This window comes from Neltuma alba, unplaced genomic scaffold (assembly GCF_004799145.2).
Source record: "Neltuma alba isolate B1F8T4 unplaced genomic scaffold, ASM479914v2 tig00011734_pilon, whole genome shotgun sequence".
Taxonomy (NCBI): Eukaryota; Viridiplantae; Streptophyta; class Magnoliopsida; order Fabales; family Fabaceae; genus Neltuma; species Neltuma alba.
The window spans coordinates 1-24,455 of record NW_021636362.1 but is presented as its reverse complement, the minus strand read 5'-3'; the positions used below and the strand labels follow the sequence as shown (position 1 = coordinate 24,455).

The following is a 24,455-nucleotide window of genomic DNA, read 5'->3' as shown; positions in this document are numbered from 1 at the left end:
TGCGCAATAGAAACAAACCAAGTCCACTCATTCGCACAGTAACAACGGTTTCAGCGTTGAATGCTGAGTCGCGTGATGCTGTCTTAATATTGACGCTACGTCTGAGCATCACTTTCCTCATTTCGGTGGATATCAATTTTGATTCATTGTTGCAGCCAAAAAAAAAATTCATTCATTGGTCGCACAGATATCCAAATCATCCACGTTTTCCTCTACCTTTCCTGATCAATTTAAGCTTTTAAATTTGGAAAGGGATGCAAAAATAACACAAGCAATGGACAAGGAAAACACAGACCACTTGGGGGGCAAACAACAAAATAAAACTTTTCGGGAACCAGGCATCGTCCATAGGAATCTCATTGGGCGGTGGCGCTTTTCAGGGTCTGGCTTTGGTGATTAGCTTCGTTCCGAAAGTACGTCTGGAAGCACACCCCAAGTTGCTCGTCCGTTCTTCTTAAAACAGCCTCACGTTTTTAGATTCATTGCCTTCTGAGCACGGCGCCATTCCCCAACCCTTGTGCCAGTAAGGAAACGACATTGAATGATTCCAAAGCGTACGTGGAATCCGACGAGTTTTTCTTTGGGCCTACACCATATAGAATTGCATGACGAAAACTATGAGTTGCATAGCTAATGTCATCATATGCAAAAAGTGGACAAGTTTTATTAAACCCCTTTAATACTCAAGTAATCAACTTTCAGAAAATTCTGAAATTTTGCTAGGCCAAAGTTTCTTGTGTGAGAAGATAAAAATATCCTTACTTTATTTGAGTTAAAAATCGTCAAATGTGTATCACATGACGGACTTATATAACAAATGTCATCAGGTGAAAGAGTGGAAAATTTTCAGTAAATCTCCTTCACCGTCGAGGCAAAGTATCGACATAAAAGATTAAATAGAATGATACATAAACAAAGAAATCTCTTAAAATTTTCAGGGTACTCCTTTTTTTTAATTCAATTAAGAATTTTTTTTAAAATTAAGAATTAAAGGGATTCTTTATTTTTGTAAATTTTATGTGTGAATGAACAATTTTCGATAATTTACAACAAGAATTTTGTAGCTTGTAATAAAAATTCAAGAATTTATAACACAAATTCGGCAATTTTCAACTCAAATAAATAAGGGTATTTTTGTCTTTTCACACAAAAAGTTTTGGTTCAGGAGATGCAGTGAAATTTCAAATTTTTTTAAGAATTCACTGGTATTAATTAACTGCGAAGGGAGTTTATTGAAATTTTCAGAGAGAATATTTTGATTCAATTTTTTTTTCCAGTGTACTGTGAAAATGTTTCCTTTAAAATTACTCTTAGAATTTCCTAATTTAATATTTAATTTTGAACCCTGGTATTATTCTTCACTCGACCTTGTCTCGTTCTTGTTTCTAAAACCTTCAACTTGACTCCTCGCTTCCACAACATCGTCTCTTAATTTTTTCAAACTTTTTATCGGAAACTTCATTTTTAAACCCTAGTTTCTTGCATGCATCCATAAATACACAGGTCAAAATTTCTGTGTGTTACAATTTCCACGTGTAATCATGCTATTGTAATTTACACGTAGTCATGTCTTAAATATTTATTGTTTAAGCTTAAGGCCATTCAGATGGGTATAAATATATATGTTATTTTAATTTATCAGTCTTACTTTGTTTATTTGAACCATAGAAATGTATGGTGCATAGATGACAATTACCTCCTTGTCAAGGCATGTGGGAAAACAACAAACACTTCAGAATAATCAAATAAGCAGGCTCGCAGGACAGAAATAACTACCCCTCAATAATTTTAAAAGTTGCGGTTGCAATCTTCTAAACTTTGACGGTCCAACCCTATAAAATTACGATTCATGCTTTTTCGCAGGTCACAACCGAGATGACGTGTTTAATCATTTACTGATATTTCCAATTTTTAAAATATCAAATATGCTTATCCTCTTAAGCAGCATTGTCTCTAGTGAGTTGTGACAGCTTCGGACCTACTTTTGGCTAATTAATATAAGAATTTATTTAAATTTTATTTTGATCCTAAATATAATATTTTAATTCATTTTATCTCTCATTTTTTTAAAGATTATTTTTATAATAATAATAATTCTAACCAATATATTTGATTAATAGGGATGTTTTAAAAGAAATAATACTTATTTATTATAAATAATTAATTTAATTAATTTTTTTAATCTAATAAATTAATGAATTAGTTTTTATACTACATGTTGGAGACCCCGTATAAGATGGTTAACGTCGTTCTCAAGAACAGACTCCAACCCCTAGCCACTTAATGAGACAGCGCATTACTCATCTGCTGTCTCATCTCTCTGTTGCCTATAAAATCCCCCTCACCTCCCAGTCTCCACCATCACATTCGCGCCTTACCTCAATCTTAACCAAGATACAGAGGAGAGAGAGAAAGGGGCAGAGAGATGAGTGAGAGTAGGAGTCACCCTCTGTTAAGTGGAGAGAGAGAGGAAAGAGGTTATGGCCATGCCTTATCTCCAAGCCAGATGCAAGTTCTGACTGCTTTCTGTGAGGCATTTCTGCCTCCTATCAATGACCATCACGATGCCTCTCAATGCCCTTCCCTTCAGTCCTTCTACAGAACCTCCGGTTCTCAGGCTTCTCTTCCCGATGAGGTCAATCTCCCACTCAGATCAATCTTTGACGACTTTTTGTTTTTTTAGGATGATTCCGTTTTAGCACATTGAAAAAAGATGGCCTCTGTCTCTGTATTCTGGATTCGTCGCTAATTTCTAATTTGCTTCGTTGAATGAATTACAGGCAGCGGAGCTGTTACACAAGAGGATTCAACCGGAGGCTCAGTTTGTTGTGAGCTCAGTTCTGAGGATTTTGTCGTTTAGACTGGGAACGTTGTTGCTTTGCGGAAGAATTGCCATGGATCGGAAGTGGCCATTCGTTCACAAGTTCTCCGAATTATCGCTGGACAAGAGAGAACAGATTCTGCAGAGCTGGTCCAGGGAAAACCGTCTCGCCCCTCTGCGGATTGTGTTCTTGATCATCAAAATCGTCGTCTTTTATAATTTTTTCTCAAGGGTAGTGCTTCTCATCATTCTCAAAACCTTCAACCCATCCTTACTGTAGTTTTGTTCGTTAGCGTTGCTCTTCATGCCATTCGTAAGTAAATTGTCAACGATGACGTGTAGGTATAAGATTCACGTCACTTGTGTGGGGCTATAAAGTACAGCTTTTCACGAAAGATCTTTTGGACATATGATTGAGCAATTAGGTATTCATAAAAATATTATATTAACGAGCGTTTTAGGCGCAGAAGTACAAGCTCATGTTGACTCTAACTAGATGCTCGATAGTTTCACTTAGCCAACTTTCTCTGCGCCTCCATTGTGAGAAAAAGCCATTTCCATCCTTCGCAGTAGCTTGGCCCTTTCTTTTGCGGTTTCTTTATGGTGTTTTTGCAATAAGCTTTTGTCTTTCTTCAATCGCTGCAGATAGATCGAAATGGGAATAACGCAGCGTGGGAAGCTATTCAATACAAAGTGGACACAAGGGAGAAGCTGAAGCTGAAGGAGAGGCCTCTTGAGAAAGGAATAGTTGAGACTATGCTGGAAAGTGATACCACTGTTTTGCAGTCCCTCACAGAAAAAGGCCTTCAAGTCAGTAAAAATGCAGAGAACAACACGTACAAGATCAAATGTGATGTTGTAGTTGTTGGTTCTGGTTGTGGGGGAGGAGTTGCGGCTGCAATTCTTGCAAGGTCGGGTCAGAAAGTGGTCGTTCTGGAGAAAGGAAATTACTTTGTGCCTGAAGATTACTCTTCCCTGGAAGGCCCATCTTTCAATGAGCTATATGAATCAGGTGGGATCTTGTCAACCCTTGACGGAAAAATGATGATCTTGGCTGGCTCAACTGTGGGAGGAGGCTCTGCTATAAACTGGTCTGCATCCATCAAAACACCTGATTCCGTTCTCAGGGAATGGTCGGAACACTGCAAAATTCCGCTCTTTGGAAGCTCCACATACCAATCTGCCATGGAAGCAGTCTGGAGGAGGATTGGTGTAACAGAGAAATGTGCCAAAGAGAGCTTTCAGAATCAAGTTCTTCGAAAAGGGGGTGAGAATATTGGCTTGAAAATCGAGTCAGTTGCTATAAATTCTTCGGCAGATCATTATTGCGGCTCATGCTGTTATGGCTGTAGAAGCGGAGACAAAAAGGGCACAGACTCCACTTGGTTGGTTGATGCTGTGCAAAATGGTGCGGTGATCATAACTGGATGTAAAGCTGAGAAGTTCATATTGGAAGACAGGAAGAGCGGAATAAGAACAAAGAAATGCCTGGGGGTGATTGCAAGGACGCTGAGGGGCAAAGTGTCCAAGAGACTCCAAATCGAATCGAAGGTAACAATTTCAGCATGTGGATCTCTCTTGACACCTCCTCTAATGATTTCCAGTGGGCTGCAAAATCCAAACATTGGAAGGAACCTCCACCTGCATCCTGTTCTATTTGCCTGGGGATACTTCCCAGAAGAGATGACAGAATTTCAAGGGAACAACCATGAAGGAGGGATCATTACATCAATCCATAAGGTGTATGCTGAGGATTCCACTCCAAGATTCATCTTGGAAACCCCAGCACTTGCGCCTGGATCATTTTCTGCATATGTTCCATGGGTTTCAGGGAAAGATATGAAAGACAGGATGGTCAAGTATGGAAGAACTGCCATCATTTTTGCACTAGCTAGAGACAAAGGGTCAGGAGAAGTGTTGAAGGAAGGGAGAATCAAGTACAGACTAGACCAGAGGGATAAAGAAAACCTTAGAGACGGATTGAGGCTGGCACTGAGAGTTCTGATTGGAGCAGGGGCTGTAGAAGTGGGAACATTCAGGAGCGATGGACAGAGAATGAAGTGTAAAGGGGTGAGGGAGGAGGATGTGGAGGAGTTTCTGACAGAGTCATAGTGGTGGGGGGTCCAAGATCAAGGGGTGAACTGTGGACCATATATGCGACTGCTCATCAGATGGGAAGCTGTAGAATGGGTCCTACTGAAGAAGAAGGTGCTCTAGATGAGAATGGTCAGAGTTGGGAAGCAAAAGGCTTGTATGTCTGTGATGGCAGCGTTTTGCCCAGCGCTATTGGCGTCAATCCAATGATAACCATCCAATCCACCGCGTATTGTATTGCAAATAACATTGCAGAGTCGTTCAAAAAGGATAAATAGGCCTTGAAGACTGTCATTCGCTGGGTTCATTGTCTATTTCATTTCAATTGTTTATTTGTAATCACATGTATAATGCATGTATTTTAATAAATGCTTTATCTTGTTCCTTTCCTTTTAACCTCATTTTAGGATCCTTCTCCGGTTGTTGACACTTATCAGGAATTAGGCCCCAGAAACGATGCCCATCTGAAAACCAGTGACTTGTTCGTGCTTACAAATATCTAATTGCACCTAGGAAACGTCCAAATTAATCTGCGCACTTCATTTAGACTTCCCCCAACATGAAACAGGGAAACGAGTCTGCAATGTGCATTAACTGAAGATTTATTAACATGGAAATAAAAAGAAGGATCGGTACTGATAGGAATGAAACCGAATAAGCCAAATTGCCATTATCAGCATCAATTCAAACTCATGCGAGTGAGAAGCACCGATTTATTGGAAAAGCTGGGTTAATAACCACACTTGAATTTTTAAAAAAAAAATTCTTTGGGCTTCAATGCGTATTTTCAGCCCATCTGCGTTGAATGTGAAAATTAGAACAAAAGGCTCCTTTAACTGTAAGCTGCTTTTACTGCTTTCTGAGCAGCATCATCCAAATCCTCCGCTGTTATCAACGTCATGCCGCTTTCCTGTCCGAACAATTCATGATCGTCAAACATAACCATTGGAAACACCCTAGATTCGTTAGTCGGGAAATTTCTACATTCCAAGTATTTACCTTCAAAATTCTTTTTCCCTGGTCAACATTGGTGCCTTCAAGACGTACTACTACCGGTACCTTTAGTGCGACCTTGATACATAAGCAAAGTGAAGGTGAAGATCAGTATAAACTTTGAAAAGGTAGAGAATTAGAAATCAAATCTCAATAAATCCATAAAAAAAAACATGAACCTAAAGAAAATTGAGGATTTAAATAAAAGAAATAGAGAATGAGAGAAATAATAATACTTCCGCTTCCATATATCTCCCTCTTCTCTCTCTTTTTTTTTTTGCCCATATCTTTCAAAAAGAATGGAGATATCAAAGAATAATTCCCCATTATAGGCCAAAAATCTAGTTTTTAATCTGATAAGAACTTAAATACAAGCAGGAGCTGCATTATCTTGACTTCATAGAAGTCATTTGAGATCATAGGATCCCGGATTCCCAGATAACAAGATAACATAATCATCTAAAAGTTCATTAGAACAGAAGAGGGTCCCTCTTCAAACTCAAATATTTAAAATGCCATAGGAAAAAACCGAGTGCTGAAAGGAGTGACTCCATCAACCTGTTTCGCAGCATTTACAATTCCACCTGCTATAACATCACACTTCATTATACCACCAAAAATGTTCACCAAAATTGCTTTCACCTTGTCATCAGCAGTCAATATTTTAAATGCTTCAATCACCTGCTTGATATAAATATAATAATTAGAAACAACTAAACGAACAACGGCCAAATATCATCCTTTTGAAGCAATTTTCTTGGTTATAAATGTGGAGCTAAGACTAATGCCAAAATGGGAGCGGTGATAACAACGCTAACTCTGGAGCATCACCTGGCTTTCAGAGGCATTTCCACCTACATCGAGAAAGTTAGCAGGAGTACCCCCATGCAATTTGATTATGTCCATTGTGGCCATCGCCAACCCAGCTCCATTCACCATGCAACCAATTTCTCCATCTAATCCAATATAATTTAAATCTGCCTTCGCAGCATCCACCTGTCCCAGATGGAAGGCATGGATGGTCAGGAATACCCAGCAAAAATAATGACATATAAATTGTCAATTCTGACATCGCTGTACTGCAAATTTTTCAGTTTTATTACAACCACAACAATCAAGAATAATCATACACGAAAATATCAAAATTAGAAACTATTAGACACGGAAGGAAATGCAGGCCAACCTCCCGAGGATCCTCTTGGGATGTATCGCGGAGAGCAAATATCTCTTTCTGACGATATGCAGCATTATCATCAAAGTTCAACTTAGCATCAGCGGCCACCAACTGGTTATCAGCAGTCTCAGCTAGCGGATTGATCTGTTCAAGAAGATTCATTTATGCATGCATGAATCTTTGTAGAATTAAAATGTAGAAGGTAGACACGAATCACATGACCAAACGATTCATGAATAAGATTTATATGTGCTTACTTCCAAAAGAGTGCAGTCACACTCACAAAAAAGTTTGTATAAATTCTTCACTTGCTCAATTGATTTGTTTCTATCTGCCCCTTTGGGAGCCAAACCATCAACTACCTTTGCAGCATCTTCATCCGTAATCCCTCAAAAACATCAACAGGTACCTAATAAAAGAATGAGCACGTCAGGTATATATTGAAGGCAAAGGCACCGCTTCAGCAGTAATATTATCATGAAAAATGTTGAAGATAACAAACCTTTACAATCATGTCTGGGAATTTCTCTGCCAGGTCTTCAATACTGGTTCCTCCCTTTCTACAAGCAATAATAAGCTTGAATGCCCCAAAGGAAAGGGAAAAAAAACGTAAGAAGCAACATCAGTACATCACCCTTGATTGATTGGATTTAATGAAACAACAATAGCAGGAGAGGGAGTCATGCATCAGAGATAGCACAAGTCATACTTAGCATATACAACAAACTCAAAGGTAACAAACTGAAATTCGACACTTACAGGACCGGCAGTTTTACGATCCAGTGTTATAGCAAAATACATTTCATTCACAAGCGACAACTTTTCACACAGGTAAACCTGCAGTAATTAGAAATTGGATGTCAAATGATAAAATCTGCAGGAGGAAATATATCCCTATAATTATAGTTATATATCTATATCGCATAATATATGGAATAAATGATATTAGTTAATAATTTACAATAAAAAGGATGGAAACCACAATTATTCTTCGAATTATAGAGATTGACAAGGAAACACAAGCACATTGCATGGCTAGTTTTTCATGAATTCCGGTTAGCATAATCTATTAAGTAATATACTTTCAAGTACTTTCTTTTCCCAGGGCAAAAAAATTGAAATATCAATCAGAAGAAACATTACTCCCTCCGTCTTTTTTTATAAGCAACATTAAAGCTCATCACGTAGATCAAAATGTCAGTAAAAATTAGTTAAAAACAACAAATGTGTAGAAATTAGAAGTTCTTTCTCTAAAATGCCCTTATTTATGGGGGGAAGAGAGTATAAGAGAGAGAATAAGAAAATTATTATAATAAAGAGATTTATGGAAGAGAGAGAATGTGTGATGGAGAGATGATGGTTTGGGAAATAAGATAATAAATATATTAAGTATTAAAATAAGTAATTAATGAGGGCAAAATAGAGAATTCACTACAAAAATTTAAGACAACTTGCAAATGTTACTTATATTTAGGAACAAGGGAGAGATGGTAGTTATTGTTTATAAAATAAGACAGAGGGAGTATAATATTTCCTCTTGAATGTGTGAGCTTGAACACAAATATACATGAGGAGCAAGTTATGGTTGAGTTCAATGAATATCCAACTGTTAAAGAAGAACCATTCAGGCACAAACTGTTTTTGAAAACTAAAGCACAAACTCCACAGCTTCACAAAATTTCAATCTCCCTAGAACTTGCAAGCGAGCTAAAAGAGCTGGTATGCTTCAGCTTAAATGATTGAACAGTGTCAAACCTTGCTAACAAGTTTTCCCTGTGGACCAGTTTGTTTGGTAACTAGTATCTGCCCAAGCATCTTCCCTGAAATGATGATAGCGATAACAACAAATCAGAACAATAATAGCACTAAGCAAAATGACCTCAGAAATTTTTATCATCTAGTACTATGTATTATCAGACCGTGTGTTCAATCTGGCCACTACTTGCTCAAGGAGTTAGAATTCTACATCTTATGAAAAAATCTGGCCAAACATTACTACGTCTTATATCCACAGCATAGACAAGCATACAAAAATTTCAGCCATGACTCAGACAAGGCTAAAATAACAGAACATAATCTTAAGCAAATATAATGAATGCCAATGGCATTTCATTTGAGAACAAGAAAACCTTCAAATTGACATATCATGGCAGTCACGTATTACCGGCAAGGTCTTCAACTTGTTCAGTCTTGACGATGTGAACTCCTCCCTTCAGACCACTTTTAAATGTTCCCAAACCTCGTCCACCGGCCAAAATTTGACTTTTAACCACCAACTGCATCATAATCAAAATTACACTGCTCTTCATCGCTCAAGAAGTTCAGTAATAATTAACAAGTATGTTTAATACATTCGGTTTTGGAGGGGAAGTTTGGAAGTTCAAATTTCTTATAATTCTGATAAGGAAACAACTTCATAATAGAAAACCATTTTTCTCCGGTTCAGTAACTTATGTAAGCATCAGTGGTACGAATTACCTCCCTTTCGTCAGCAAACACGTCCTTGATTGCCCTTTTTATTTCTTCAACAGAGGAAACAGCTACACCTCTTGGAACATTGACTCCATGTTTGCTCATCAATGCAGCTCCCTGATGTTAAGGAAAAAAGGGGGGATCATTAGACATTGGCAAAAAATTACTTAGACTTGTATTAAAAAGATCCAAAAAAATTAGCATGCCAGATACGTCCACTGGGGGCTTCTTTCAAACATCACAATTATCTATCACTTGATTCCCAACGAAATGTGCGAATAAAAGACACGGAAAGCATAAAAGTACAAAAAGAAAAAATGGTAAAATGCCGCAAGATCAGAGCGGTGGGACAGGCAACTAAGTCTTTGACCAAGATGCAACTCCTAGATGCAGATTTCTAACCATCGATCATAAAACAAAACGATAACGATATCGAAGCACAATGGCAGTGTAACAAAAACCAGTTTAATTCAACCTCTTTCTCAAGTTGCAAGTGAATACTAACGATGAAAATTGAGAGGGACCTGGTACTCATGGATGTTGAGGCGGCGGAGTTGTTGCTGTTGCCATTTCCCGGCGACGGAGATCGTCCGGGATACGAGCTTGTTGAGCAATCCCCTCACCATTCTCTTGTCGATTTCAAAGATCCGAACGGGATATCCAATTAGACGCCGACGCGCCTCGAGACACAATTCATTCAGGAATCGGTACCTCAAGTGGTTGCAGCCTCGCCGGAGGCAGATGCACAGCCAATCCGGGTCAGAAATGATATCGGACCCTACGAACTCTATTCCGCCCTTTCGTTTCGGGTTAGATCCGCCAGCACGCTTGGCTTGAAAATTAAGCGGTATAATAATAATAATAATAATGAAATAATATTAATCTGCCGAACCATATGAAATACTAAGGTTATTGATTTATTCAAAAAACATTTTTTAATGTAAATCGGGATTAAATTTTTTTAGTATAATTATTTTATGTATAATAAAATTACTTTTAAAACATGTCTGATGGCATATGAGATGTATTTCAATTTTGATCAGTTATGATTTTTTTTTCTGTTGATGTAATTTGAAAAAAAAAAATTGATAAAGTATGACTTCCACATAGCCTAGGAAAACAGTTTCGAAGGAATGGTGATTCCACTGGTACCCTTCTTTTATAAGTTAAGTGGCATGAATTCAAAGAATTTGATTTTCATTTTCATGATGGAAAGTAGTCGTAATTCCGTGAATTCCAGGCCAGGCCGCAGAGCAAAACTAGTGAGTTCTAACGCCACCACCCACCATGAATGCTTCTGACCCAAAAAAAAAAAAATCGCCACCATGAATGCCGTTCGTATTAACTAATAACCAATGCGGGGAAACACGCATATGATTTATTTTAATTTGAGACATGGTATACTAGATAAAAATGATTTATTAATTGTTAAGTAGGTTAGTAATCATTAACCAAAAAATGGAATGAAATAATCTCAACCATCTAAATCTGCTGATAAATTGTGTTGTTATTTAATCAAAAAATCATAATCTTATTTTTTTTAAAAAAAAAAGGTCATCACCCATCATTAAAAACATGATTCCAATTCCAAGATTATATATAAACTGGGTTCAATGATGGTTCAACCGAAGCTTTCTCTTCTCAGCATTTTGCCAGCGATATCACCTTACAGATTATTAAAAAATGTAGTCACAGAAAACACATGTTGGGGGGAAAGTGCACGAAAATTTTAAATTCACTGGCAATTTTAATGTACAAAATATGACTCAAACGTTCAAGCTATGCCTTATATTTATGAAATTGGTAAATGAATTTTATAATAGTTTGTTTAAAGAACATGTCACAAATATAATTGAATGAGCACAGAAGGTCACCCCGAGGGGACTTTTTTGGGTAATTTTTTTTTTTGGGGGGGGGGGGGAATGGTCCAGATATGTATTGTTTTTATTTCACATTAGAAATTATTGAGAGGGAAATTTAATTGTCATGAATCATGACCCTGATAAATAAATTTTTAGTGAGAACGTGTGCTTCGTTCCTATTGGAAGTTTTTTCTTTTGGCCAGCGGTTATTGAATGGCGAATTAGGTGGCTTTGTTACGTAAAGCAAACAAAAATTAATATATTTCTTCTGCCAACGAAAAAGCTCAATTTTAATGCACATACTCCTCCAGTCTTAATATAAACTCATTTAACTAATTTGATTAAATTAAGAAAGTTAGGTAGTTAGTTAATTATAAGAAATGTGACATGTTTTTCTTAAAATACCATAATCATCTTTCTCAATACCCCTCTTCCTCTTCTACTTGATTATAATTGAGGAGTATCTATAGGGGTTATTTAGAGGAATTGATAATATGAGAATGGATCTTATATTTAAGACCAAAACCAACTCAATATTAGATCTTATATTAAGGACCGGATGAGTAAATTATAATTTTACCTATTCTGATTGGTTATGATTTGGGACCATTGGGCACACTAAGACCTTCTCTTTTTTTTTGACCGGGCACAATAAGACCTTTGAATAATTGATTCTGAGCATAGCTATTGGTGCACTTATCAGTTGTTTTTATGAGATAACTACGATTCAGGGTTAAAACTGTAGTCTAAGAAAAAATGAGGGTGTTTAAGAGGTATTTTAGAAAGATACACTTTTAGCCTAAAATTGATTGATTTTATGAAACCTAATAGAAAAAGCAGTCCAGTAGAAAGGAACTACGTAATGACCATCCTAAATCCATTTTCTATATTTATGTAAATTTAAACTTAACAACTCATGTTTAAGTCATTATAAACCTTTCTCACTGTAACCAGCTCCTATCAATGATGGATGCCCCTTCTAATACCAATAAAAAAACATAGATAAATTATAGTTCCCTCAGCGCAGCCAGGTAGATGGCTGAGATTAGGTACGGGGCTAAGTATTTTTCTTTTATTTTGACTTTAGTATGAATAAAATATTAAAATATTTATACTCATAGTTGAATTTGAGTTAAAAAAAAAAGAAAACTGCTTACGTATTTTCAAAGATTTTTGTTTAAATTTTAACTAATTAACACTCAGTGTGCAGAATTTATAAATTTCCATTCGAGTACAGAACCCTTCTCCGAACTATATGGTTTTTAATGTACAGAATTATTGATATATATGTACATATAGGGGTCACTTGCTACTTCATTCGTGATTAAAATTCCTGATAAGCTATTCTTTCTTTTCTTCACTGGTTGAGTGATTGATTTGATAGAAATTAAAGTATTAATTGATTATTCTGTGAATAAAGAGATTATATTAGTTGGTTTATTTTGCATTTGAGAGATGCTTTATTACTTGCTTGATTCGTTTGGCTAAAATTGCTTGCTTGATGGAAAACATTTAAATAAAGGCAAGATTTAAGTTTTCTCCCCCTCGCACCTGTGTGACAAAAAGACGTTGATGTTTTTCTTTATAAAAAAATAATAATTACACATATTTATTTATATATCCTCAACATTTTTTAAATACTGTTTATAATTGCATTGCCCATTTTTATTGTGACTGGATCCCGTGTTATAAGCATGCCAAAAATAAAATGATAATTAGACCATATACGAAAGAATTTGATATTGAACAATGTGAATATTTTAAGGTTTTCCGTCACAATTTTTCCAACGTGCCACTAAAAGAACAACGACATTTGGGAAAAAAAATAAATTATATTGGATGAAACTTGTCAATGTGTAAGATTACAACCCTAGACCCGTAAATCTCATTAATCCGTCTTAAAAACTTTATACTTATTTAATATACATATTTTTTTAAGAAATTAAACACTCTACAGAATAACAAGTTGAGAACAAAATTATACATTTATATATAATAAATTTAACGAAATGATTTATTTAAAAAAGTTAAAATATATGTGTATGGGGACTTCTCACTTGATCCATGTTTTTCACGTCACACAAACATATATAGCGGTGACTGAATGTCAGCATTTTAGGAGCTGCTTCTGGTTGAGCTGTGCGGATAAAATAAGAAATTAATGGACTCGTAATTTTGATGAGGTGGATATATACAGGGAGAGATTCATATGTTAATACAATAGAGGAATTAAGAAATGATAAAATGGCTGGTGTGAGTGGTGAGATGTGATGGGAAGGAGGTTCTTTTTCAATCGAAGATAACTCTCACCGTGATGATGATAGGGACCCCTAACTGATTCGCTCCTCTTCTTTTTTTAGGAAATCAGACGGTATTTCTCGATCAAGGGTTAGAAATTAATCTTCTATCACCAAAATACTACTAGGTTTTATCTCTTTTAATAAAACCTTTCTACGCATACAACCTAGTTAAAACCTACGACGTCATATTTAAGGGGCTCGGCTATCTATCAACCTTGTCAAATTATGTAAGTAATGGATTTGCTCTTTTAAACACTAACCATGCTCTGTTTATAATAGCTCCTTCTTTATTGGCTTTTCCTGTAATTCTTTCGGTTCTTAATGTACGACATATTTAACTAGTTTGATTAGATTAAAGAAATCAGGTACGTTAGTTAATTATAAAAAACATGATATGTTTTTCTTAAAACACCATAGTTATATTCTTTAATATTCTCCCTCCATCTCCTACTTGATTATGATTGATGAAGCATCAATAGGAATAATTTTAAGAAAATTTGATAAATATAAAAAATAGATCTTACATTTAGGAGCAAGATTAACTTAATAATTATGTCATCTATTAAGAACAACAAGAGGATTTTTTGCAAGGCACTGTTCTTTTTCTTTTTCTTTTTTTTTGGCCACGAATAGGTATCATTATATGGAAGTAATTTTATTCAGGTGCTATCAAGCACTAAATAAGAACATCTCTCCCGGTAAGAATTCAAATTTTAATTTATCTGGTTGAGAACGACTAACCTTTTTTATTGGATTTAATCCTGTTGGGGATAAGGCCCTATTCATCCGCGATGCAATCTGACAAAGCGCGCAACTTTTCCATCTCTCTCTTTGCCTCCTTTTTTTTTTCCCCCTCCGTCCAAAATCTTACTCAGTTCACAAAATCAAACGTACAACCTCATAGTTTTTAAATAAGATTTAAAAACTTATCAATTGGGCCTGACTCGATATTTGATTTTCTCACTATTAATATTAACTGCAAGCCTAGAATAATTTTGGCATAAAAATGACTGTTTTCTTTAAATGCGCAACTCACCGGATGTTAACGTAACATAATTATGATTTATATATCTACTATAGAGTTCAGTTTCCAGTTTACGGCTATTTTAATTTAATTCAGCATCAGCTTATTAGTTATTATAAGTTTTTTTTTAGCAGGGTACCGAAATTCATTAATAAGTTATTTTGTGTGCCTTTTGCGGTGAAAAAGCATGTTTTGAAGGCGAGAAAAACAAATACCCATCCCCATTTTTTTACCTGATAATATGCTTGAAATTAAATATAGTCCAGTTTGTGAGAGAGAGAGAGAGAGAGAGAGAGAGAGGCACGCGTGTGAAGTTAGATCTGCTTTATGTCCAGATCAGGCTTCTTCATTAAAACGAATTTAATTCCCTCCGAGTTTACTTCTTTAAGCCCAGCATCTTGCAGCCAAACATTTTTTCCCACTTAGCAAAGTAGTGATTTTTCTAATAATTATAAGATTGAAAGTTTGTATTAATTTTTTGAGTTAACATAATTTCTGATCCCTCAAATTTGTAGTTATTTTGGTTTTGATCCCTCAATGAGTAAAATATCTAATTTTCATTGAATTATAGGACCAATATTATAAATAAAAGAAACTTGAGGGACTAAAACTTATAATTTGAAATTTGAGGGATAAAACTAAAATTAGGACAATCTTGAAAAGCCAAAATTTGTATCAACTTTAGTTTTTTTTCATGTTGATTAAAGAATTGGGAAAATTGCAAAAAAAATTCTTAGAATTGCAAAAACACAGATAGAAACCTTGATAACTTTACTTTAGGTTTTGACAATTTCATGACATAGTATTATTGTCAAAACCTAAAGTGAAATTATCAATGGTTCTATATGTGTTTTTGTAATTCCAATGTCTTTTTTTACAATTTCTCCAAAGAATTCCTCTTGAAGTGGAACATTATTAGAACATGTTATCTGTACAATAGAAAAATTAGTTGATAGAATGTTAAAAACGTGTTTTGAGAATAGGGTTTCGGTTGGCTTTGATATTTAATTATGGTCAAGGTAAACTTCGGTGTGACTTTAAGTATGACATTAAAGTTTAGACCTAAATTTAATTTGTTCAGGCCGAACAAACTATCCAGCCACTGCAAGGCTTTGTTAATTTCAATCCAACCAAAAAAGGGGGAAAATCCACTTATTCTATAGAAAATGCCCCTTCAAGAATCTGCATCTTTTTCTAAAAAATCCATATGTGATATATCCCTAAACAAAAGACAGGATTCGGATGTTTGATTTGTTTCTTTATTAGATTTTCTGGTTTATTGATCGAGGATTTGTGTTACTATTAATTGGTGTGTGTGTGTCGGTAACGTGATTAATGATACTTGATACGATGATTAATTTTTAATATAAAAATAATTTATATTTAAATTCATTCTCACAAAATTATCAGAGGATTGATTTCAAGTGACAATAATTGAATTGTACTGATCTATAGTATTATCTGGGAAAAAAGTATTGATATATTGTATAAAACGCTACTCTAATTTTAAAACGTCTAAATTATCTTTGAAAATTTGTTTCATCAATATATGAACATGAAATTTTTTCTCACGCAATGCATGGAAGAGATGATAATTTAAAATTTATTCATATTTTGAATATATAAATCCTGTTTAAAAATATTGAAATAATAAAAATCACATAATTTATTTCTACATATATTTTATATCGACACTGATACTGACTTTAAAAAAAAATTCAAAACTTCTGGAACGAAGGAGCGAGGGCGAGTCAGTCATTTTAAACGTCCTTGGTACGGTTGTAATATTTGTCAAGTTAAGAGGGCAATTAGTTATTTCCGGCGCTATAAATACGAAAGCCCCCGCTTCCTTGCCCATTCTTCTCTTCTGCCCGTCGGTTTCGCGTCTCTTTCTTTCTCTTCATCTCTCTTCCCTTCTCTTCTCAATTCCGCCGGAAATTATAAGTGGCTGCGTCACTCCCACCCAATACCCAGATTCCGTCTCATCCCTATCTGATCCGTCCTTCCGCTCGTCACACACTTCCCTTCGTCTTTGCCCTTTCTTTTTACTTAATTTACGCTTTTGCCTACTCATTCTTTTTTCTTCCCAATCAAAAACCGTCAGGTTAGTTGTTCTGGCCACCTGGGTTTTTTCCCCTTTTTTCTTGAATTTAAAATTTGCTCCACTTTTTGTTTTGTCGAAAAAAAATTTCTCGGCGTTTGGGCGCTGACGTGTCATGCAGCCACACAGCCATGAATACCAAAACGATGCGTTTGCCTCCACGGCGTGTATTAACGCCTAGCACTTCCCTTAGTAATAACAAGCGCAAAGAGAGAGATGAAGGCTTTGAGAGGCCCAAGCCCAGCCCATCATCCAATGCTCCAACGACCATAAACTCAACCAAATCTCTCAAGCCGGATAAGCCGAGAGCTGGCTTCGAGCCACCCCGCAGCAACGGTAAAGGCTTGGAACCGACCTCTTCCACTCAGCTCCTAGCGGGCTTCCTGGCCCACGAGTTCCTCACGAGAGGGACTCTCTTCGGCGAGCCTTGGGACCCATTCCGAGCGGCAGAGGGCCCCACAGAGGCCGATAAGAGAAAAGGCAAGTCGAGCCAGACACGAGAAGCGGAGCCGGAGAAGCAAGAAAGGTACGCGGAACTAGCAGACTTGTTGAGGGCGAGTGGGACCCACGTACCTGGCATAGTGAACCCCACCCAGCTCTCTCGGTTCTTACATTTGTGATCTAACTGTGACCCCACGATTACACGTGGAAGGATCGCATTGGATATCTCTGCCTTTGGGGCAGAGTATAGAAAAGAAGTCCTTTTTCCCGTTGCAGGTTCCTATGATTCCCCACCCCCCACCTTTGTGTGTGCAGGATTTGTGTGTGAGAATCGCCAAATCTGCGATTTGTGGTCTTGCCTATCCATGCACGCATCTACTTCGTACTTGTTCATTCTAATGTTCGGACCTGATCTGATTTGCGTGCAACAAAAATACTTGCTTTTTCCTCCAAACAAGTTTTTTCCTAGATTTTGAAGTTACCCTTTTGTTCTTTTTTATGCACTTCGTTGACAATATGTGTGCGCGATTGAAAGGTAGTTTGGGATTTTTTTTGGGGGGGGGGGACTGAAGAGATGATATAGATTTAAATGATACTTGAAGTGTGATTGTAGGTGTCTCGATTCAGTCATGTTGTGTTATGACTAAATTGGAAAATATGAGGCTTCGCTTTGAAATAATGAACACTAGTACGAAACTTGTGAGAATTTTGGGTTGTCTTTGTTTTGGGCTGGTAATTTGGGGTGATTCAACAAAGTTTTGATATTAATTATTAATGAATGTGTGAGCAAGCAATACCCAAGATTTGTGAAAACACAGGTGAGTAAGTGGGGCCCGCAGTGGAGGCTATCTATGGTGATGGGAGCGTGAGATCGGGCATCGTATTCTGTGCATGCATGTGACATGAGAAAGAATATGTCCCCAGCTCCAAATTCTAATTCTCGACCTAACCCCCTCTTTCTTTTTTTTTTTTTAAACCATTTTAATTTCTTATCATGCGTTTCTGATGACAATCCACGTTCATCTACAAGTCTAACCTATTCTTATTTCTACTTCCGTACTTGTTATATTTTTTTATTTTTCGAAATTGTTTTCCAAACGGTTGCTGAAAAATTCTCAATTACAAAATTTATTGTTGAAGGTACTTCAAGTTTTTTTTTTTTTTTGGGTCAAAAGAAGGTACTTCAAGTTTATTTAATGGCCTGTGCGCAACTCTTCTTCTTCTTGTGTGCACAAGCTAAAGATGAGGAGGACCATTTTAAGGATCTGAGTGGGTAATAAATTTTGTAAGGCAGGACTTTTAGCAATTTCTAGTTATAATCTTCATGAGCACAATCAATGGTTTTAAATTTCAGTTTTGAGAATGTCGCCTCTTTGAATACTTGGTTGACAAATTTCGTCGGCGCACTCTAAAATTGCATAATTTTCCTAAGAATTAAAATGAGCAAGGTAGTATCTGCACTCTCTAATCATGTTTTATTTTTATGGTACATCTAACACCGTGATATTAAATTTTTGATGTGTCTAACACCTAATTTTATTTATAGTGCATTCATTACTCTAAATCATAAATAAAATTATGATGATAAATATAACCAAAAAAAATAACATCCGGGTAGGGGTAAAAGAAAAATATTAGGGTGATGAATGCACATCATATATAAAAAGGTTAAGTTACACTCAACACTTGAAATATTTTCTCCACTACATCCAACACTTAAAATATTTTGTGACCCATCTAATACTTATAAGTATTTTTTTTTAGTACGTTCAGTATCTTAAAATATTTTTTCAATTATCCAGTATCTTAAAATATTTTTTTGAGTGCGTCCAACATTCAAAAATAAAGAAAAAATACTTTAGAATGTTTGATGCATCTAAAAAAGTTTTTAGGTACTTGATGCACTATAAAATATTTCAAGATGCTAAATATATTGGAGAAAATGTTTTAAAATATTAGATACACCTTAACTCTATATAAAATCAGAATGCGAAATGTTAATTTATCCTTGGAGTTCTGCCTGTGTTAGGTGACTGGTTACACTTAATTTTTTGAAATAACTTTCACTCTTTTCATTAAGACATTAGCATCACTCATTCATATGTTTAGAACTTTTTTGCCAAGAAAGGAAGATAGAAAACGAAAACGAAAAGAAAACGCACTCATATAATTGTGCGCCGCTCGTTAGGTTAATTTTTCTTTCGTTTTTTTAATAATTGATTAGCCTTTTATATCGTATACGGGTAAGTAATATATTAACGCTTTCCATGAAAGTTCTTTTGAAACTTTTTTTTTTTTATGGGCAGACGTTGGGTTTTAAACTTCGGTATATTGTATAATTTCATGCCAAAATTAAAATCAACTTGTCCTGACTCGGTCAAAAACAAATACAATAAGCATTTATTAGGGAGCCAAGTTTTTTCCTTCCTTAAATTACTATTAACAAGCTTCTTATGAATTTCATCTAAATTAAAATTATGCCTAATTAAGTAATTATTCTATTTTTTATCATTAAAAAGTACTCCCTCGGGTTCTGAGTGTAATATCAATTTTGTAACATAAATTACAATATAAAATAAGTTTTATATTTTCCGTTGAAGGCAGGGAGAGGGGGTCAGACCAAGTTTAGGTTTCAATCAATAAAATTTGATTTTTTTTTTTGGGTTTAGGATGTGTTTGGATGAAACCAAACCGTGATTTGAAAAACTGATTCTGGAGAATAGATTCTGGGAAGAATAGATTTTATGAAAAAGTGATTTTGAGAAGTGAAAGTGTTTAGATAGTTGTTATCAGAAGAACTTTTTATATACAAATTACTAAAAAAAAAGAAATAAGTTAATATGATAATTACAGAAAAAATAGATTTTATGATATATTTTAATTTAGAGGAATAAAATTGTTAATAATATATTTTTTTATTAACATAATTAATAATACATAAGATAATATAATTAATAAATAATTAATATGTATATATATTTATAAAATATAAGATTAAATATGTTTATAAAAAAAATATGTTTATAAAAAAAACAACAAGATACATATCCTATAGACTCTCACACTCTCCCTTTTTTCTCCAAAAGCAAAATTTTTTTGCTTTTTTCAAAACCATGATTTGGCCCAAAACTATGGTTTTGGTTTTTGAGAGGGTGTTTGGATAGCATTTTGTGCAAACCATGGTTTGGGCTTCCAAACCATGGTTTGCAAGTGCATCCAAACGGTGCCTTGGCCGAAATCAAGAGACAATCGATTGCTTGTGACGCGATGTTGAAAATATTTGTTTAGAAAAAGTGGATGGGACAAGGTCTTTGCCTCACCTCTAAAGTAATTATTGATTTGTTTCTAAGGGTGTGTTTGGATAGAAACCAAACCATGGTTTCAGAAGTGTTTTTACGGATTACGAAATAAATATGTGGAGGAGATTATCTCGTTTTGCGGAAAAGTACTTTTGAAACCACGGTTTGGGGATACCCAAACAGGCCCTAAATATGAAATTTTCATCCGACTAATTCCGATCTATATTTAACGGCGGTTAGGCAAAGGGTGATTCGAGTTTCTTTTCTTTTGTTTTTTTTTCCCCGGGACCTGAGGTTGCTTTCCATTTATGGTGTTTTCTTAAATCCCAAATTGTTATGTGTAATGGCTTTTATACTCACGTCTCTGTTACCATATATTCCGTTATTCTGCGAAACAAACAACTTCACGAAGCAGGGATTATTCCGAATAACGCCAAATATATTTTTCTGAGAGGATAATTTTCAAAGATATAATGTGATGGCTCTCATCTTAAATATAAATATTAAATAATTAATTTTTAAATATTTAAAAAATATATAAGTTAGTTATTTATAATAAATACATATTGGTTTGTCTCAAATATCCATTTTAATTACTCTTGTAGGTGAAAACTTTTTTTAAGATGTGTAATCAATAAAGATAATTTAAGAAAAAAATAAAATTTGTGAAGTTAAAAAAAAAAGTTTTAAACTTACATAGATAAAATAGATTAAGACTTTATAGGTAAAATATAAATAAATCTTTTAATTGGTTTTTATGGTTAGAATTGGACGGAGTGATAATTAACCACGCGAATAAAAAAAAATATGGAAGGAGTCAGGAGAATAAGAAGGAGTTTCAGATGATGGCACTACATGCCAAATCTTGAGATGGAACCGATCCTTCCAAAGTTTGGCATCTTGCATGAAATTCCAATACATTTTTCATACGTATTTTCCTTAGTATTCATCTCTAATCCATCGTTCTTTAGTAGTGTCTCTTCTGATTTTTAACATAGAAGTTAATTTAACTTTTAATTTAATCATAAATACAAGATCCTAATATATTTTGCCTCTTATATTTAATTATTTTTTTAACGTAATCCTTATAATATTCCCACGTGTTAAAGATTCCATCAAATGATTATTCTAACTGATACACATTATTAACAAGAATGTTATAGGAAAAACAAAAACAACACCTATTTTATTAAAAATAACTAACTTAATAAACTTATTTCAGCTAGTTATTATAATAAGAATTGTAAATAATAATAATATTATTATTAAATATTTCAACCTTCAGTTTAACCTGGTCGGAAAAACTTTTACCTTGTGCCGGGGTTCATTGCATGTCACGCTGTTATGTTGTCTACTAAAAAGTTTAAAAATAATAACACAGATGATATGCTGGTAAAAAAAAATAACACAGATGATATAAACTTTTTTTTTTGGTTTTTGCCCAAGAGTGCGTGAGGAGTAAATAACACTCCTTGGATCTTTAATATAAGACTAATTTAATTAATTTGATTAAATTAAAAAAGTTAGGTAAGTTAATTAATTATAAGAAATATGACACGTTTTTCCTAAAATATCACAATCATCTTTCTTAATATTCTTTCTTCCTCTTCTACTTGATTATAGTTAAGAAAGTATCCATATGGGTAATTTAGTGAAAATTGATAAATATAAGAAATAGGCCTTATATTTAGAACCAAAACCAACTCAACAATTGAGTCATATATTAAGGACAGGAGGAGTAGTTCTGTTTGAAATAATTTATAAATAAATTTTTAATCATAATTTATCAAATATGTAAAATAAATATGTGAAGAAAATTATCCTGATTTATACTACTTCTGGTTCTAATTATAAGAGCTAATTGATTAATTTTAGGAGATTAAGGAAGGAGGTTAAGTTAGTTATTTGTAATAAATAGTTATTGTTTTTCCTAAAATATCTTTGCTAATCAAGTGTATTGGTTAGAATTACTATTGTTAGAATATGAGAAATAAGGGGATTGAGATGTTATATTTAGGATTAAAATAAAAGTCAAATAGGGTCTTATATTAAGGACTGAAAGTAGTACATAAATATAAAAGACAAAATAGATTAAGATCTTATATTTAGAATTAAAATAAAAAATTAAACAAGATCTTATATTAAATGTTATAAAACATGTTTATAAATATTTTTAAACATCTTCTCACCCAAACAGGCCAATCAAGCTGAACGCATGAAAAGCGTGGGCTCTGGAATGATCGATCGAGAGCATAGAAGTTATCGAACAATAAATACCAACCTTAAATTTGGGAGGCCCCGCCGTGCCCACTCCAATCCTGAATCGTTAAAACGGCTTGGAATTGTCATTCATGCCTGACCCCAACTTCTGGACGAGGCATGTGTCCGCCATCTCCAAAGAATCCAAAGCAACTCCAATTTCCTTTTCTTTTTCTTTTTTTTGCCAAAACTCCAATTTCTATTCACTTCGCTTATTTCTTCATGCTCTTAAATTTTTAGATCCATTTTAATAATTTGAATTTATTTATTTATTTAAATTCTGACATTTTAATACTAATTCTAATACTATACATAAAAGCTCGTAAAATGGTGTGTACTTTCTTTCTAAACATAAAATCTCAATTTATCTATTTTAATACACACTATATTTGAACTGAAATGAATAGAATGTAAATGGTATTAAATCTAAATATCACAAATCTAAAGAACTTGAAGATATTCTCTCGATCGATCAGACCACTTTTTATAAGAGACAGATAGATTTTATTATAAGTTACTTGACAAGATATTAATTAATTTTTTTAATTTTTAATACCGCTCCTGCTTAAATTTATTAATTTTAAGAGAGGACGTAATGCAAATTTAAAATTTTCCTTGGCAAAATTAAAAATTTACTCTATTTTCACACGAAGTTAAAGACTAGCAATCTCTCTTTAATTATTTTGGTAAAGCTTAATAATCATTGCTTATAATCTAATCCAGATTGTTGTAGTGTTAAATTATGCGTGACGTACGCTGCAGAGGTAATTTAGACTGAGCTGTTCTGTATTTATATGGAATTTAAAATGAGTTTTTACTTATGGCCAGTAATATGAATATTTTTTTATATTTAATACTACCTCCGGTCCTTAGTATAAGATCTATTTGACTTATATTTTGGTCCTAAATATAAAATTTCAATCCACTTTGTCTCATATTTATATATATATTTTTAAAGTAACCCTTCTAATAATAAGAATTCTAGTCAATACACTTGATTAGTAAGGATATTTTAGGAAAGACAACACCTATTGAGGATAAATAACTAACTCAACTTACTTCCTTAATCTCCTCAAATTAGTCAATTGGTTTTATAATAAGACCGGAGGTAGTATTGATTATGGGTGCCATAAAGTGTTGACCCAAAAAAAAAAAGGGCCACAATTGATAATACAATCGCCCATTAGTTTTGTATTATAGTGCTGTTAGCATAATTTTGGAAAGTGGATGCAACAGGTCAATTCCATTAATCCCCCATCACAAGTTATGAATAACTGTTGTGTTATTTATATTTTTATTTTAAACAACCTTACTCCCGAGATTTATTTTAAATAGTCTAAATTTATTTATTTCAATGTTTTAATAATAATAATTAATTTTCAAAACTTTAAATTTTAATTTTTTAAATTTAATTTAGATGGTTTGAGTTAAGCTGAACAAGCGGGCAGATACTTGTTGGCAGGTTTACGTTGAAAACTTCCTTCTCTCAATCATAATGAAGTGTTATCTCAGCAAAGAGAAACATGTGGCAAATAGATGGAGTTTCTTGAAGGGGTGGTTTACACAATCGAGAAGCAATTGACTCCATAGAATAGAAGTTTGTAAGGCCTGTCTG

At 34.3% G+C, this 24,455-nt stretch overlaps 2 protein-coding genes and 1 pseudogene across 2 annotated transcripts; 2 read left to right on the top strand and 1 right to left on the bottom strand.

The window, feature by feature from the left end:
• Positions 1-2,360: 2,360 nt before the first annotated feature.
• Positions 2,361-5,304, top strand: LOC114717367 (long-chain-alcohol oxidase FAO2-like). The gene is given in 4 exon segments (XM_028902488.1): positions 2,361-2,635; positions 2,781-3,053; positions 3,467-4,916; positions 4,919-5,304. Coding segments are annotated over 4 exon segments (2,208 nt in total). The 5' UTR covers positions 2,361-2,425; the 3' UTR covers positions 5,194-5,304.
• Positions 5,305-5,556: 252 nt separating this feature from the next.
• On the bottom strand, positions 5,557-10,390 carry LOC114717368 (succinate--CoA ligase [ADP-forming] subunit beta, mitochondrial-like; annotated as a pseudogene).
• Positions 10,391-16,987: 6,597 nt separating this feature from the next.
• On the top strand, positions 16,988-17,785 carry LOC114717356 (uncharacterized). Its single transcript, XM_028902478.1, has one exon. The coding sequence runs from the start codon at positions 16,988-16,990 to the stop codon at positions 17,459-17,461; it is 474 nt and encodes a 157-aa protein (XP_028758311.1). The 3' UTR covers positions 17,462-17,785.
• The last annotated feature ends 6,670 nt before the right edge of the window (positions 17,786-24,455 follow it).